Source organism: Protomyctophum parallelum (assembly GCF_964188405.1).
Source record: "Protomyctophum parallelum genome assembly, chromosome: 17".
NCBI lineage: Eukaryota > Metazoa > Chordata > Actinopteri > Myctophiformes > Myctophidae > Protomyctophum > Protomyctophum parallelum.
Window position 1 is genome coordinate 38877301 of NC_139719.1, and position 17014 is coordinate 38894314.

The following is a 17014-nucleotide window of genomic DNA, read 5'->3' on the forward strand; positions in this document are numbered from 1 at the left end:
GCCCCCGAACCTCAAAATTGAGGTCCGGGGCTTACGCACGTACGTGACGTCATGAACGTCCGTCCGTCCACCTCCATGAAAGTGCTGCAATTCCACATTTCGCCAGTAGGTAGACGGCAGCTTCAACGTTGGATATAGCTTTACTGGGGGCTTGTGTACCGGTCCGTGCACTAGTATCCTCGAGGTCAGAGTGCACAAAGGGACTGTGAGAGATATGGGGAAATGAACCCCGCGGATTTAGCTGTGCTCAAAGTGTAAAAATACCAAGGAGATGCAGGCAGGGTACTTACTTTCCTATTTCGTCGATGACAGGAGCGGGACACAGTAAGAATGTGTCTTCTATTCCTGCTGGCTTTTCATCTGACAGAGAGGAGAAAACACTTTGAGATACACAGACACCTGCTCTCCAAACACACCGTTTAAACACATATCATTGCATGTGTTGTAACTACTAGTCCTTACCCGTTCTGATATATATTTCAACTTGTATAATATATTTGTGTGTGTGTGTGTGTGTGTGTGTGTGTGTGTGAGGGTGTGTGTGTGTGTGTGTGTGTTTTTATGAATAAAAACAGCAGTATAACATGAAAGTATTCTTACAAATGCATGGTAGGGAAACGTTTTCATGGCAAGAGCAAGGACCGCAACATTTACACTTATTAGACAACAGAGCCCCATTGGAAAAGTATCAAGGACCCCCAGTTTGACATGCACCTATATATGGAGTTATGGACACTCGCAGAGATCCAATTTGCAGGTGGATTTGCGTCCAAAACGGTCTCAATTGTGAGCTTTGGCTTGCGAGAACTCATGGCTTTTGCAAACTGTGATGTTGTGAGCTTGTAGATTAGCTGTTTTCACCGGAGCGTGCGCTGTAGCCACTTCACGCTGTGTGTGTGTGTGGCTTATGTTCAAGACAGTTGTATCTCGTGTTGTGTTTATAGTGAACTGAAAACGGCCACGCGATGACGCACGCGCACACATACGCACGTGCACACACACAGCTTAAGTAGTTTACACACACGCTCACAGCGAAAGTAGTCTGCACACACACGCACGCAAGCACACACACACACACACACACACACACACACACACACACACACACACGCACGCATGCACGCACACACACACACACACACACACACACACACACACACACACACACACAAATCCAGCCAGGCAAGGGCAGAAGGTTCCTATTATAACGACAGTGGGTGCCCACCTCAGAGTAGCCTGCGCACACGCTTTTAGCGAGGTGCTAAGCAAGGGTTGTTTTGGTATATCAATCAATCCGTCCACTCCATGTGCATGCGCACGTGCAGTCTTTACGTGCGCGGCTGCACGCTGTTTCACCCACGTTTGGTTAAAAGTTATATCAAGTGATCCAACAGAGCCAGCCCGATAGATAATCATTCCGTTGTGATCGTGGCCGTGCTGTTCAATGTTTCACATTAGGTGCAGGAAAGATGAGATCTGTAACTGCTCTGTAACTGCGGGTGAAACAACTGAAGTTACGCGGAAAACTGTGTCCCAGTATTAATCAGTGACGGTCCCAAAATGCAATTCACTTGGAGTTCTGCCGCCCTGTGGCTGCGGGGGGTACTGCACCCGGGTGCGTTTTTAATTCACTAATAAATTAATTAATAATCATTAATGTGTCAAATCGAATAAAGGGCTCCGTTACGCCCTCCATATTCATATGGTCAATGCCTGTGTGAAAAGTGGGAGCGATTGGTGCAGGCAATGAGGAGATAATGAGGAGATAAAATGCGGTCGGACACTCACACACTCACTCACTCACTCACTCACACACACAGACATTCGGTGAATTATAGTATGATGATGATGATGATGTGCATCAATGTACTTTGTTGAGATTTCATGTTCCAATTCTTTGCCCACAAAGTCAATTCGTAAACGGCAGTATCTTGCTTCTTTTTTTTCCTATTCTGAACTCTTGTTTCAACCCGGTTGTTGACGAGATGTTCTACTATACTGTTTGCCAACCTGGCTTTTACATAACAATCAGTATTATTGGTGCTCGTATAGCGACCGGGAAAACGACTCTAAACCAGTGTTGATTTTGACGATTAATACCATGACGAAAACTAAATGGAAACTAACTGAAAACTAAGCTACGATGACTAAAACAAAGACTAAATACAATGACAATTTCGTCAACAAATATGAACTAGACTAAAATGTCAGGAATAAGGGACTATAGTGGACAAGAGATCCAGTATAACCCATTCTGACCGGGCACCCATTTTGGTGTCAGCATCATGTTATGCTTTAGCTATTTAAAAATAGCAGATCTACAAGCTCATATCGCGCCACCGAGTGGCGCGATACGAGCTTGTAGGTCTGCCATTTTTGAAAAATCGAAGAGCGACTGACATTTTTTAGAATCTGATCTCAGGTCAGAATGGGTTAATCAGAACCAGTGTGTGTCCAGTGGAAACTGCGTATGAATCTGATCTCCGGTCAGAATGGGATAATCCCTTTTACACTTGGTTGCACGCTGAGAACAGCCGATCTACAAGCTCACACGACGCGCCGCAGGGCGACGTGGCTAGTATAAATGGCCAACCCAAGAACCATAATTTCTGCCTTTTCCGCCACTGACTTTGCACTGTATTTATTACTCACTGATGGTGATGGTGTCGTTGACTTTGAAGCTGCAGAGGACCTGGTCGATGTTCCTGGCGTGGAGGAAGCCGTTGCCTCTCACCACCACCTGGAACGACTCTGTGGAACACAAACACATTACGTTACGTTAAAGCGTCGACACTTTGCAGATGCTATACGACCGTGCAACCCCCGGTGCCACTAATGAATGAGAGAGAGACGGTGGTTTTACTGCTCGTGTTTGGCAGCTCTATACCAGGAACGTGCACACATTGACATCAAAGGGGGCTTCAGCCCCTTTGCCCTTTTACCAGTCTGTAAAACAACTGCTCACTCCAGACCACAAATTCAGCATTTACTACATGGTGGAAGAAATGCAAATGCCACTCCTCTCCTTTCCCATGCCATACCGGAAGGCAGCGTTCATGAGAATTGTCTTTTTTTCCCCCTCCCAAAGTCTCCTGAACTTGAACACAGCATTTTGCATTGAACTAATTTGTTCAGAAATCCAACCGTCGTACAACCGGCAGATAAAGATCGCTGGGTTGCGCCCCCCGAAAATAGCTGATCTACAAGCTCTCAACGCGTCGCAGCGCAACGTGTTGTGAGCTTGCCATGTTGGGCCATAAAAGTGCCCTCTTGTGGGATTTCAGCCCCTGCCCCCCTCTCTAACAGTCTCTGCACGTCCCTGGCTCTACCCTTGCATAATATAGCCAGCCTTCATCTGCCTTTGCGATGCATATTTCCCCAGGCAGGGCTGGACTGGACACAGGGCGTACCGGGCATATTTCCGGTGGGCCGCGAGCGTAGGGGGGCCGCCATGATAAAAAAAAAGCAAAAAAAAAACCTTAACCCATTCTGAACGGGCACCCATTTTGGTGTCGGCATCATGTTATGCTTTAGCTATTGAAAAATAGCAGATCTACAAGCTCATATCGCGCCACCGAGTGGCGCGATACGAGCTTGTAGGTCTGCTATTTTTTGAAAAATCGAAGAACGACTGACATTTTTTAGAATCTGATCTCAAGTCAGAATGGGTTAATCAGACCAGTGTGTGTCCAGTGGAAACCTCATGTGAATCTGATCTCAGGTCAGAATGGGCAGGCCACCAGGAAAGGGCGTGCTGCCATCCGGCCATTCTGCCAGTGCCATCATGATAATGTCACTGTACCTGTATATCAATGACTGACACATAAACCCTCTACAAAGGGTTGTGTAGTTAGTTGTCTGTTGGTTTGTATCATTCATGTTGTTCTGTAAAAGTGGTGGTATTATTAGGGCTTGTTTTATTTGTGTGTGCCTTGACGGAGCGGGCGGTAGAGTTTCTGCTATCTGCGCGCTGGTTGTGGTGGGCCGGTCCGGGCCAAATCCACGCGGAAATGACGGGCCGAATTTTCGTCCCAGTCCAGCCCTCATGTCCCCAGGCAGATTAAGTCTGTCTGACCCCTCTCAATTATTGTGGGAGGACTTCACGGCCGAAATGGTGACGAGCCAATTAGATTCGTCTGAAACCAAACCAGGCTATAACCAACCAGGGTTAAAAAAAAAGTAAGTAAAAAATCGAATGCTGAGACGGACGAGACTAAATATACACGCAAGTGATATTAGTGTTGGACTAGCGAATAATAAACACGATGTTGTCTGACGCGTTGTAAAGGGTATTGTCAAGAACCACTTCACATCCACTTTAATTAACATTAATCACCCTCTCTCTCTCTCTCTCTCTGTGTGTGTGTGTGTGTGTGTGTGTGTGTGTGTGTGTGTGTGTGTGTGTGTGTGTGTGTGTGTGTGTGTGTGTGTGTGTGTGTGTGTGTGTGTGTGTGTGTGTGTGTGTGCGTGTGTGTGTCTGTGGGTGCGTGCGTGCGTGCGATACCAAAAATAATCTCCCCAAATTGGTCCTTTCCATTTGCTGAGCCATTCAATTTAAAGAGACCATTTAGAGGACCCATTATCCCCACCACAGTATCCACCAATCCCCATGGGGCTTTCCATGGGGACGCTCCCGTCATCCATATACGGTCGTCATCCCGTCTGGGATTAGTCACTGGGAGAGAGAGTTACCGTGAGCGATGGGGGAAACTGACCCCGTAATGAAATGAGCACTGCACTCTCCCAAGAATTGATCTGAACGGTGCAGATGGGTCCATTCGTGTGCGTGCGTGCGTGCGTGCGTGCGTGCGTGCGTGCGTGCGTGCGTGCGTGCGTTACCCACCTCCTGCACACACACTGCCGGGCTCGGCCGCCAAAATCTCAATGCAGGACTTTTTGATGATCTGAAGAGAAAAGGGGAAAAGATATGGATGAAGTCATGATGCAGCATCGCATGATGTCAAACAGCCCTCGTGCTGGATCATCTGACAGAGTCCTCAAAAAAAAAAAGAAAATGGACTCTTGTGCGAATTGTAATGGGAAATACTACTGTTTCCCAAAAACAGCAGGCCGGAACCGATTTGTGTGTGTTTTTCTTTCATTTCATATATTTCGTTTTTAATTATAATTTCAAAAGTCCCACCCGCCCTGAGAATCTAAATAACTAATAATTAATAATACTAATAATAACTAATAATTAAATAATTAAAAAAACAAATTCAGATTTGAAAAAAAAAAGATTTAGTCACTAGTTTGGGTCCTGGAGATTGAGCTAAAACGTTTAGGGTTTTCTTTAATATTGAAATGTCTTAGTAAACTTGACCTCCGGTATACATACAGTGCACCATCCTACTGCTTTTGTATTCGCTATATGAAAGCGTATATACTTTTCCATATGGCACGCACAAATCAATGGCCTAAACGGTGTCCGCGCTCTGAACGTATGTACTGTGAAACCGGCTGGTCGCGGTCGATCTGCCCGCCAGCAGAGAGAGAACATTATCCCATTTTGATTTCTAAAAATGTCTTCTACATCCTGACAGTTTTCTGTGAAAGCTATGTTTCTATGTCAGTCGTTCTTCGATCTAAAAAAAATAGCAGACCTACAAGCTCGTAGCGCGCCACTCGGTGGCACGCTATGAGCTTGTAGATCTGCTATTTTTCAATAGCTAAAGCATAACATAATGCTAACACCAAAAGGGGTTCCCGCCCCAAAATGAGTTATTCTCTGGGTTTCTGTTTTACTTTGACAACTTCTAGGAAAGTGTGGGCAGCAGCTCATAAATCTGCAAGCTCCGGGCCTATACCTTACTTACAGCTAGTGGTTTACTGTACCAAACATTTCAGGTCAAAAACACAAAAGCGAGTTTGGACTAAACCTATAGTGAAAAATAGCAGATCTACAAGCGCACAACGTGTCAGTTTGCGCTTGTGTTGTGAGCTTGTTTCACCGCTTCTTAATTATTATTTCATGTTTGGGGAAACAGTGTCTTACAGACAGTGTATCAAATATAAGCGCTCTGAGAAATACAGAGCTTCCCTATAGTCTATATCCTTTGTTTTAAAGTTCAGCTGTTGCTTCCCAAGAAGAAGGAATTGTTTTCATCTAGTTTGTGCTCACTTCGTTGCCTTCAGGACTGCACAAGGAACGGTCTGATACAGTAACTGGTTGTTTTGTTTTCTCCCCGTGTCCCCTAGGGTAGGTATACCCTCACAAAAAACATGCAGTAATCCTGGTCTCTAAACTGCCTCCCCCTGGCCAGCCGGGGCGCCTGATGGAGGGGGAAGGAACTGGTTGGAATAACATGTTCCTTCCACGCGCTACGTCCAACCAGGGAAACTCCCCCCTGTCAGGTGTAAAGGAGCAACTTGGACACTCAGGCATGAAGGAAGCATGAGTTCAAGTCTGTTGCTCTCCCCTTGTCCCCCATATATGGGGACTAGGTTGGTGGAGGGTGTGTAGAGCCCAGGATCACATTAGATGATTGACACAGGGGTGAAAAATGGGTTACAAAATCGTGGGATAAAATATATTTTAAAAAAAAGTAACTGGTTGTTTTGGATAAGACCAGCTGGACTCGTTTTTTACAATGTTACAGTACAAATGGATACAATATCAGATGCTTAACCCATTTTGGGGCGGGAACCCCTTTTGGTGTTCCAAGCATTCTGTTATACTTTAGCTAGAAACATTTTTTTTTAAACGTTAAAATGTGTCACAATCCATTGAATATATATTTCAGAGCGAACATTTTTAACTAAAATATTTGCTTCTGGGGGGGTCCCTGGAACTACATATTTTGAGATGGGGGTCCATGGCCCAAAAGAGATAATTCTGGGGGTCCTTGACATGAAAAAGGTTGAGCCCCACTGACATAGAAACATAGGTTTTTCAGAAAACAATTAGGATTTAGAAGCCTTTTTTTTTATCGACGTCAGGCCTAAATGAGTTAAGAGATGCCGCATACATGCATGATGAATGGGAGCTCCTATGAATACTTTCAAATGCAAGATAAAGGAAGCATGAAAGGGTTTTATACAGAAGGTTTTACAGAAGGGTACAGCAATAATATTTAACTACCCATAACTTTAACTCCTATAGCAGCTCTCCAACACAGAACACAGAACTACTGTTCTGTGAGGGGAGTTCCTGGGGGTCCTTGAGGGGCTTCCAGGAGACGCATTGCAAACTGCAGGGTAGCCTGAGCTATAACGTGTTAGGTTTCTGGTCTAGAGGGTCGCGGCTCAGATTTGCGCACGCCCTGATTGGATCTCATCGATCTGTCTGTCACCCCCCCCGGCCCCTCCTCTCCCCCCCCCTAGTGCAGCGCTATACGTCACATCATTTGGAGCGACGCCCACCCGGAAGGGTTGACTCCCACTTTTAGACCAGAGCGGCCAATGCGTTAATTCCTCCAGGCTTTACATTTTTTGCACCAACAAAAATGAAAGCCTGGTACCGAGGCTATACAAACTGGGGGTCCTTTGAAAACGAAAGAAAAAAAAAAAGAAAGAAAAACCTTATGAGAACCACTGCTCTAGAAGAGAATGCCAGGTCTGTTTTTCTGCCACGGACGGTCCAGAGTTTTATTTACCGCGTCGATGACGCCCTGGAGAGCGTGGAAACCTCCCATCACGGGGAAGACGTGCTCGATGGTGTCTGCGATGGTGGCCAGCTGTAGAGGAGAGAAACACATGTTGGGAGAGACAAGGGTTTGATTATGTATGGCAGGGGTTTTCAACCGCTGGTCCGTGGACCACTGGTGGTCCGCGGAGGTATTGCAGGTGGTCCCTGGCCATGCATTTTTTTTTTAACTTTTAACCCATCCTGACCTGAGATCAGATTCATACGAGGTTTCCGCCGGACACACACTGGTCTGATGAACCCATTCTGACCTGAGATCAGATTCTAGAAATGTCAGTCGCTCTTCGATTTTTCTAAAATAGCAGATCTACAAGCTCATATCGCGCCACCGAGTGGCGCGATATGAGCTTGTAGATCTGCTATTTTTCAATAGCAAAAGCACGACATGATGCAACACCAAAATGGGTGCCCGTTCAGAATGGGTTAATAACTTACAGGAGTTCTTACTGTATGGCGTGTGTGATATGAAATGTGAGCTTATCATAATGACAGTAATCCTTAATCATATTCAAACAAAATCACTGTATTTTATTAGATATTATAGCTATTTTCTCCAGCTCCTTGTGGTGCATGAACCCCCCGCCACTATTGTGTGGGTGTAGGTCTATGATGGACCCGCCATGCACAATAGTGGTGGTCCCCAGGTAGCTCTTAGTCAGGATGGTGGTCCCTGGGTCAATAGTGGTGGTCCCCAGGTAGCTCTTAGTCAGGATGGTGGTCCCTGGGTCAATAGTGGTGGTCCCCAGGTAGCTCTTAGTCAGGATGGTGGTCCCTGGGTCAATAGTGGTGGTCCCCAGGTAGCTCTTAGTCAGGATGGTGGTCCCTGGGTCAAAATCAGTTGAAAACCCCTGATGTATGGTATGCAAAGACATAATGACAAATAGCGAAAGTCACACGAGAGAGACTCGGAGTGGAGTCGCTGCTTCTTCGCCTGGAAAGGAGCCTGCAGCTTATAGGTGGTTCGGAGCTTTCCCTCAAGCTTTCCCTACAGCTGCAATGTTGGTGCTTTTGACGTTGTTTAAAGATGGAGTGCCATGATTGTTTTCCACCCTGAAACATGATCACCAGGTCTTATTGTTATATAAGGAAGTATAATCTTTTCAAAAAAGTGTACAGTAGGCTATTTGTTAAAGATGGAGTGCCACCATTTTTTTCCACCCTAAAACATGATCATCAGGTATTATTACAATATAAGGGGGAAGAACGTTTTCCAAAAAGTGTACAGTATTTGTTAAAATCATGCTTTTATGTGGACACGCCCACCAGTTCATTAAGTATGCCTGGTTTGCCTGGTGGGTGGTGATGGGTGGTGATCCACCTGAACTGAAGCCGCACCCACAGCTGTAGTTGTATGATAAAGGGGGAGGGGTTAGGGGAGGGGCTGATAGTGTGTTGTCACTATATTACTGTTTACTTCATTGGCCCGTTTGACTGTCAAGGGTTCAGCCTCCAGGAAGAAACCCTAAATACAAAGTTAATACACCATTGCACATAAAAACAACTCCAGGGTGTCTAATGAAGTACTGTCACCTCATAGAGACATGAAAAACTGGAAAAATACAAAAATTGTGGCACTCCATCTTTAAATGTTGTTTTTATGTGGGCACGCCCACCAGTTCATTAAGTATGCCTGGTTTGCCTGGTGGGTGGTGATGGCCCTGGGTGGTGATCCACCTGAACTGAAGCCGCACCCACAGCTGTAGTTGTATGATAAAGGGGGATGGGTTAGGGGAGGGGCTGATAGTGTGTTGTCACTATATTACTGTTTACTTCATTGGCCCGTTTGACTGTCAAGGGTTCAGCCTCCAGGAAGAAACCCTAAATACAAAGTTAATACACCATTGCACATAAAAACAACTCCAGGGTGTCTAATGAAGTACTGTCACCTCATAGAGACGTGAAAAACTGGAAAAATACAAAAATGGTGGCACTCCCTCTTTAATATAATTAGAGAGGACTTTTCTGTTTGGATGAATGGGGTGTCTATGGGGAAGTAGCACCTAGGTATAGCACCATGCTGGCAAGATGGCTGCGGTCTAAATAAAGACAATGGGGAGAAGAGACCCTCGACCAGTACTGGGTAGTGCAGGGCCATTTAGCAATCGAGCTAATGAACCCTGGAGAGTCAGATCAATCAACTAATAGGTCCATTTTGCAGTCAACCATTATTTTAAACTTTAGCCATTGGAAAATAGCAAATCTACAAGACCTACAGTATGTAGGTGCCGCGCTACGAGCTTGTAGATCTGCTATTTGTTTTTAAATCGTTATAATGTGCGCAGATCTTTGAATATATATTCTTTCACAGTGAACTGAACTGAAAGCTTTGCTTCCGGGGGGTCTCTGGATGGAACAACATATATTCAGATGGGGGTCGGTGACCAAATACATATAATTCTGGGGCTCCTTGGCATGAAATAGTTTGAGAACCACGTCTGACATATTGGATCAATCTGGATCAGTCCTATAAACGTTTTAATTGGCGAAGAAACATAAAAAAAAAGATGAAATGGACATTAGGCCCATACTCCTGATTACTCAAATTAAGGCCGTTTCTCCTGTCCAGTCTGGCACGAAAAAAAAGGGCAGCCACAGAAAACCCCCCATGGGGGCAAACTTGTACGGAGTTTTTCCATGCAGGAACATTTGAATTATGGGTTAGCAAAACGGTGCCGGGTCACCGGATCTCCATGCTGTGTAGTGTGGCCAGAAGACGTTTAGGTATTCGGGTACTCTCTCCAGAGGATTGTGTATACATGTGTAGTATTTCACTGAAACCGTTTCTGTGTGGATTTACATGTACAGTAAAAAAAACCTCAGTGCCAATCAATAGTACATGATGGTCTAACCCATTTAGACCTGAGGGCGATTCTATACGAATGCCTTTCTAAATCCCGACAGTTCCCTGAGAAACCCCACGTTTCTATGTCAAACATTTTCATGTCAAGGACGCCAAATATATATGTAATCGGCCGCCGACCCCCATCTGAAAATATGTTGTTCCAGGGACCCCCCCCCCCCAGAAGCAAATATTTGAGTTAAAAACGTTCGCTCTGAAAGAATATATATTCCACATTTTTCAAAAATAGCAGAACCTACAAGCTCGTAGAGCGGCACTCAGTGGCGCACTACGAGCTTGTAGGTCACCGAGTGTTTTGCGATACAAGATTGTAGATCTGCTATTTTTTTTAAATGTGGCACAAATCTTTGAATATAAATTATTTCAGAACGTTTTTTAGCTCAAATCTTTACTTCTGGGAGGGGTCCCTGGAAGTGGAACAACATAATTATTTTCAGATGGGGCTCCATGGCCAAATACAGATCATTCTGTGGGTCCTTGACATGTAATAGTTTGAGAACCACTGATATAGAAACATAGTATTTTTTTTTCTTTCAGAAAACTGTCTGAAGTAGAATTTGTAGAATCGGTAATTTGTAGGTCTGCTATTTTTCAATAGTATAACATAATGCTTAACCCATTCTGACCGGGCACCCATTTTGGTGTTGGCATCATGTTATGCTTTAGCTATTTAAAAATAGCAGATCTACAAGCTCATATCGCGCCACCGAGTGGCGCGATACGAGCTTGTAGGTCTGCTATTTTTGAAAAAAATCGAAGAACGACTGACATTTTTAGAATCTGATCTCAGGTCAGAATGGGTTCATCAGACCAGTGTGTGTCCGGCGGAAACCTCGTATGAATCTGATCTCAGATCAGAATGGGTTAAAACACCAAGAGTGGTTCCCGCCCAGAATGGGCTTAAATGGGCCTTTTTTCTCTCCACTGCATGCTACCACGGCAACCCTGCGTCTACGCGCGTCGTGTGGTTTTCCATTACATGGAAAAACATGGTGCCGTAATTGGTAAAAACCATGCAGCTCAGTGGCCTTGTGGTTACAGGGAGTCCATAGTCTGCCTTTGCATTATTGGGGAGGTTGAGGTTCGATTCCCCCTGGCCGGGTCATACCCAAAGACTATTAAAAAGTCTGCCTCCCTGCTTGGCAGTACTCAGCGTCAAAGGGTCGGATTGGGGGTAATAATGTCCCTGTGACATACTGTACATGTAGCATAATGTCCAGGGTATATGGACTAGTTCATCGTGTACTTCCTCGCGCTACAGAAACAGGAGATATCCTGTTCCATGAGTCCTATTACTCATTGTCTCCACCAGGCCGAAGGCATGGGGGGAGAGTATGTTTTGCACTCCGTCCGTCCGTGTGTCCGTCCGTGTGTGTGTGTGTGTGTGTGTCCGTGTGTGTGTGTGTGTGTGTGTGTGTGTCCGTGAGCAGCTAATCTCGGCCACCGTTAACCCGGTCGATGCCAAATTTTGCACACACACTCCCTGGATGCCAACGATGAACCTCTGCCCCAAACTTTCCAGAACGGCCTGTTATAGCGCCACCAGGAGGCCGCTTTGTGCAAAACAAGTTTTTGCACAGTACACCTACAGATTTTGTCCAAACATCACGCAAATTGGTACACAGTCTCTCTAGAGCCATTCAACGAAACCGGTCTTTCAGATTTCTCAGACTCCATCCTGATTGGTTAAGATTGGCTTCCAAAGTTCACAGGAGTGCTCAGTTTCAAACAGATGTCCTACATTCCTATCCTGGTGGAGACCTGTGCCCAGAAGGGCACTTTTTCTAGTTGTTACTTTTTTTGGTATCACCGACGATCCGACGTCAACGATCCCAGTGAACTGAGGTGGTACCAAAAGTCTGACACTGAAAACACTGCAGATCAGAGAGAATTGTCAAACGTCTAGTTTTTGTTCGGTATATAGCTCCCCTTTTTGTTCACTCATCTGCCTTCAGGATTGAAGTCTATGTAGGAGAGCCGCCATTGGGACTGAAGCCCCATGAAGTGAACGGAGTTGTCTTACTCTGTGGCTCTGAGCCTATGTAGCCACCCAACCGGATCTGGCTCTGGGAGAGCAGCGAGACTCGGCACAGCTGGTTTTTCTGTCTTGATTAGGCGTTCCGTCATGCTCGTTTAAGCACGGCTACGTAGATGGCTATCTATAGTGCTTCCTGGAAACGACCCGTTGTATAATGTGTATTACATTATAGAACCTCTGTCTATAGTATGTGTTCAGATGCATAGCGAGACTTCAGTAAAACGCACCATTAACCCATTATGAACGGGAACCCATTTTGGTGTTAGCGTCATGTCGTGCTTAAGCTATTGAAAAATAGCAGATCTACAAGCTCATAGCGCGCCACCGAGTGGCGCGCTACGAGCTTGTAGGTCTGCTATTTTTTGAAAAATGAAGAACGACTGACATTTTTTAGAATCTGATCTCAGGTCAGAATGGGTTCATCAGACCAGTGTGTGTCCAGTGGAAACCTCGTATGAGAATGGGTTAAACAGCACCGACGAGTCAACCGACGTTACCTGGGTCTCGTTGAAGTCCTTGACGCCGACACAGTAGACGATGGCTCCCAGTGACCTGGCCCTCTCTGCCTGTTGGAGGAGAAGATGCAGAACCACACTTGAACACTAGGGCTTTAAGCAACTAGTTGACGATTCAACTATTTTGCAGATCCTACAAGCTTATAGCGCGACACCGAGTGTTTTGCGATACAAGCTTGTAAATGTGGCACAGATCTTTGAATATAAATTATTTCAGAGCGAACGTTTTTTTAGCTCAAATCTTTACTTCTGGGAGGGGTCCCTGGAAGTGGAACAACATAATTATTTTCAGATGGGGCTCCATGGCCAAATACAGATCATTCTGTGGGTCCTTGACATGTAATAGTTTGAGAACCACTGATACAGAAACATAGTTTTTTTTTTTTTCAGAAAGAAGTAGAAGAAGTAGAATTTGTAGAATCGGTCCGAAATGGGTTTAAAATAATTGATATAAATATTTTTGGGTCAACGTTGCTCACCTCCTGTTGTGCTGTGATGATCTGGTGGTCCTGCAGCTCCCCGTCCGTCAGCGCAATGATCACACTGGCCGTGCCTGAGAGAGACGCACGCACGCACACGCACGCACGCACGCACACACGCACACACACAGAGAGCGTACCTCAACATACTGTATTCATCTCGACCACAGATAAAAGCTCTGACTGTCTGACATTATTGTGTCATGTACTTTTACGCATTCTCACCAAGGTTCTCGCGATGGATCTGCTCGTTTGCCTTCAAAGTATAGAGGAAAAAGGTTTAGTTCAGAGGCTTATGAAATAATATGTGTGTTTTTTTTTTTTTTTATATCTGAATTATTTATAAATTAATTATAAATAAATGAACGCACAAAACATACACACCCAATACTTAGCGTCGATTCGAGGAGATATATTATATTTTTGACAGTGCATATACTGTATGAATATGGTCATTTAATAATGGAGTCCAATAACAGAATGGACCGTTGATGGATGTAGATTAAAGGCCTACCCTCTCCAGGCCCAGGTTCATGAAGGTGTCCCCTCCTGGGATCTCTCTTTTCAGCGCGTTGAGCCCCTTCCTGATATCCACCCTGCAGGGCAAAGGGAAACACAGTGCATGTGTTGACAGGGAATATATACAGAAGGAAACAATACACGTAGTGATTCATGGAAACCTCTGGGGGCGCAGCAGACCCTGCCTGCATAAGCATATCCTACTAAGTTAAATGTGCATTTATATAGCGCCTTTATCCAAGGCGCTTTACAGAGATTGTGCATTACATTCACCCATTCATACACCGATGGCAGCGGAAACCATGCAAGGCACCAACTAGCACATCGGGAGCAATTAGGGGTTCAGTGTCTTGCTCAAGGACACTTCGACAGTAACTCTAGGGGAGCCCGGGTTCAAACTGGCAACCTTACGGTTACCATCCAGGCACTCTACCCCTGAGCCACCGCCGCCGCCTAAGTCCCTATTTACTATTCACCTCGTTGAGTGAATGGCAGATTATGTGATATTGATCACATGAGACATTTCTGCCGAGCGACGTCATCGTAACGTCGCAGCACGACGCGTTGTGAGCTTGTAGCTATTTTCAGCATGCAGCATGCAAGTGTAAAATCACTTATACTGGGTCTCTTGTCCACTATAGTCCCTTCCTAACAGTGCAGTCTAGTTTGTAATTGCTGATGAAACTGTCAATGGTTTCAGTCGTCATAGCTTAGTTTCCATTTAGTTTTCGTCAGTGAAAAAAGGTAGTCGACGAACTTTCTTTTTTGTCATAGCATTAGTCGACGACATCAACACTGCTACAGAGGGACAGCCCAGCGCAAGAACATGCTTTTATTTTATTTCTTATTTATTTTTGGCTTTCGCCTTTATCTTCTATTTAGAGGGACAGACAGTAGGCTGACAGGAAATGGGGGAGAGAGATGCAGTAAAGGGTTCGGGAGTCAAACCCGCGGCACAGCCAGACTTGGACTACCGGGCCAAGGTGCCTGGACCGCTGAGCCACGGCCCAGCACAAGAACCCACTATAGCTCTGTGTGGTTCTGCAGAGCCTGCAGAGGAAGTGGGTTTTCTGGTCAGATCATGTGACTGTCACGGCGCTGAGGAGGCGTGCACATTGTCAGCGTAATGTCGCACAAAACCCGCAACAGGAACGCCAGCTCAGTGTCAACGCTGACGGCTGTTTGGTTACATTTGTCAGACTCAAAACTAGTACACAGTAAAATGCTCATTGCTAATGGACGGGTACGGGTACGGGTACAACAACGGGTATTGCATAGAGCCGGGTGGAGCACGGATCTCCAACTTCCATCGTTACCGACTCGGTGCTCTACACAGCCGGGCACCGGTCTATATAGTGTGTTTAATTTTAAAGATGGAGTGCCACGATTTTTTCCCACCCTAAAACATGATAATCAGGTATTATTAAAATATAAGGTGGAAGAACTCTTTCCAAAAATTGTACAGTATTTGTTAAAATCATGCTTTTAAGTGGACACGCCCACCAGTTAATTAAGTATGCCTGGTTTGCCTGGTGGGTGGTGATGGGCGGTGATCCACCTGAACTGAAGCCGCACCCACAGCTGTAGTTGTATGATAAAGAGGGGTTAGGGGAGGGGCTTAGTGTGATGTCACTATATTGCTGTTTACTTCATTGGCCCGTTTGACTGTCAAGGGTTCAGCCTCCAGGAAGAAACCCTAAATACAAAGTTAATACACCATTGCGCATAAAAACAAATCCAGGGTGTCTAATGAAGTACTGTCACCTCATAGACACATGAAAAACTGGAAAAATTAAAAAATTGTGGCACTCCATCTTTAACATTCAGGATTTGACTATGTTTGCCTTTGTGCCATTAAAACCGCGGGAAAGGTGTCATGTTAGATTTTCACGTTAGCTACGTATAAAAAAAAATAGCAGATGTGCAAGCTCACAGCGCATCACTTCGTGCCGCGTTGCATGCTTGTAGGCCTACTTAAATGGCCTCAATGCTTTTCCAATGGGAGTCACGTGGTTTGACCAAACATTTGTGTTTGATTGCTGATTGCTGCCCATGATGGTGGATATGCTGGGACTCTGGGAGGCATGGCTTACCTGTTCTCTGTCAGCTTCATGATGGTGGATATGCTGGGACTCTGGGAGGCATGGCGTACCTGTTCTCTGTCAGCTTCATGATGGTGGATATGCTGGGACTCTGGGAGGCATGGCTTACCTGTTCTCTGTCAGCTTCATGATGGTGGATATGCTGGGACTCTGGGAGGCATGGCTTACCTGTTCTCTGTCAGCTTCATGATGGTGGATATGCTGGGACTCTGAGAGGCATGGCTTACCTGTTCTCTGTCAGCTTCATGATGGTGGATATGCTGGGACTCTGAGAGGCATGGCTTACCTGTTCTCTGTCAGCTTCATGATGGTGGATATGCTGGGACTCTGGGAGGAGGCATGGCTTACCTGTTCTCTGTCAGCTTCATGATGGTGGATATGCTGGGACTCTGGGAGGAGGCATGGCTTACCTGTTCTCTGTCAGCTTCATGATGGTGGATATGCTGGGACTCTGGGAGGAGGCATGGCTTACCTGTTCTCTGTCAGCTTCATGATGGTGGATATGCTGGGACTCTGGGAGGCATGGCTTACCTGTTCTCTGTCAGCTTCATGATGGTGGATATGCTGGGACTCTGGGAGGCATGGCTCACCTGTTCTCTGTCAGCTTCATGATGGTGGATATGCTGGGACTCTGGGAGGCATGGCTTACCTGTTCTCTGTCAGCTTCATGATGGTGGATATGCTGGGACTCTGGGAGGCATGGCTTACCTGTTCTCTGTCAGCTTCATGGTGGTGGATATGCTGGGACTCTGGGAGGAGGCATGGCTTACCTGTTCTCTGTCAGCTTCATGATGGTGGATATGCTGGGACTCTGGGAGGAGGCATGGCGTACCTGTTCTCTGTCAGCTTCATGATG

At 45.7% G+C, this 17014-nt stretch overlaps 1 protein-coding gene across 3 annotated transcripts in view; it reads right to left on the reverse strand.

Moving 5' to 3' along the window:
• The window catches only part of antxr1c (ANTXR cell adhesion molecule 1c), a 101512-nt gene that overhangs the window by 31134 nt on the left and 53364 nt on the right, over window positions 1-17014 (reverse strand). For 2 of the 3 annotated variants that reach the window (XM_083788043.1, XM_083788045.1), the window contains 8 exons: window positions 14052-14133; window positions 13763-13793; window positions 13538-13611; window positions 13041-13109; window positions 7596-7676; window positions 4844-4904; window positions 2653-2751; window positions 291-360 (listed from right to left, as the gene is read on the reverse strand). In XM_083788043.1, the coding sequence (XP_083644169.1) occupies window positions 291-360; window positions 2653-2751; window positions 4844-4904; window positions 7596-7676; window positions 13041-13109; window positions 13538-13611; window positions 13763-13793; window positions 14052-14133 (567 nt within the window). The remainder of the gene's footprint in view (window positions 1-290; window positions 361-2652; window positions 2752-4843; window positions 4905-7595; window positions 7677-13040; window positions 13110-13537; window positions 13612-13762; window positions 13794-14051; window positions 14134-17014) is intronic. The other variant, XM_083788044.1, reaches the window with a different exon arrangement.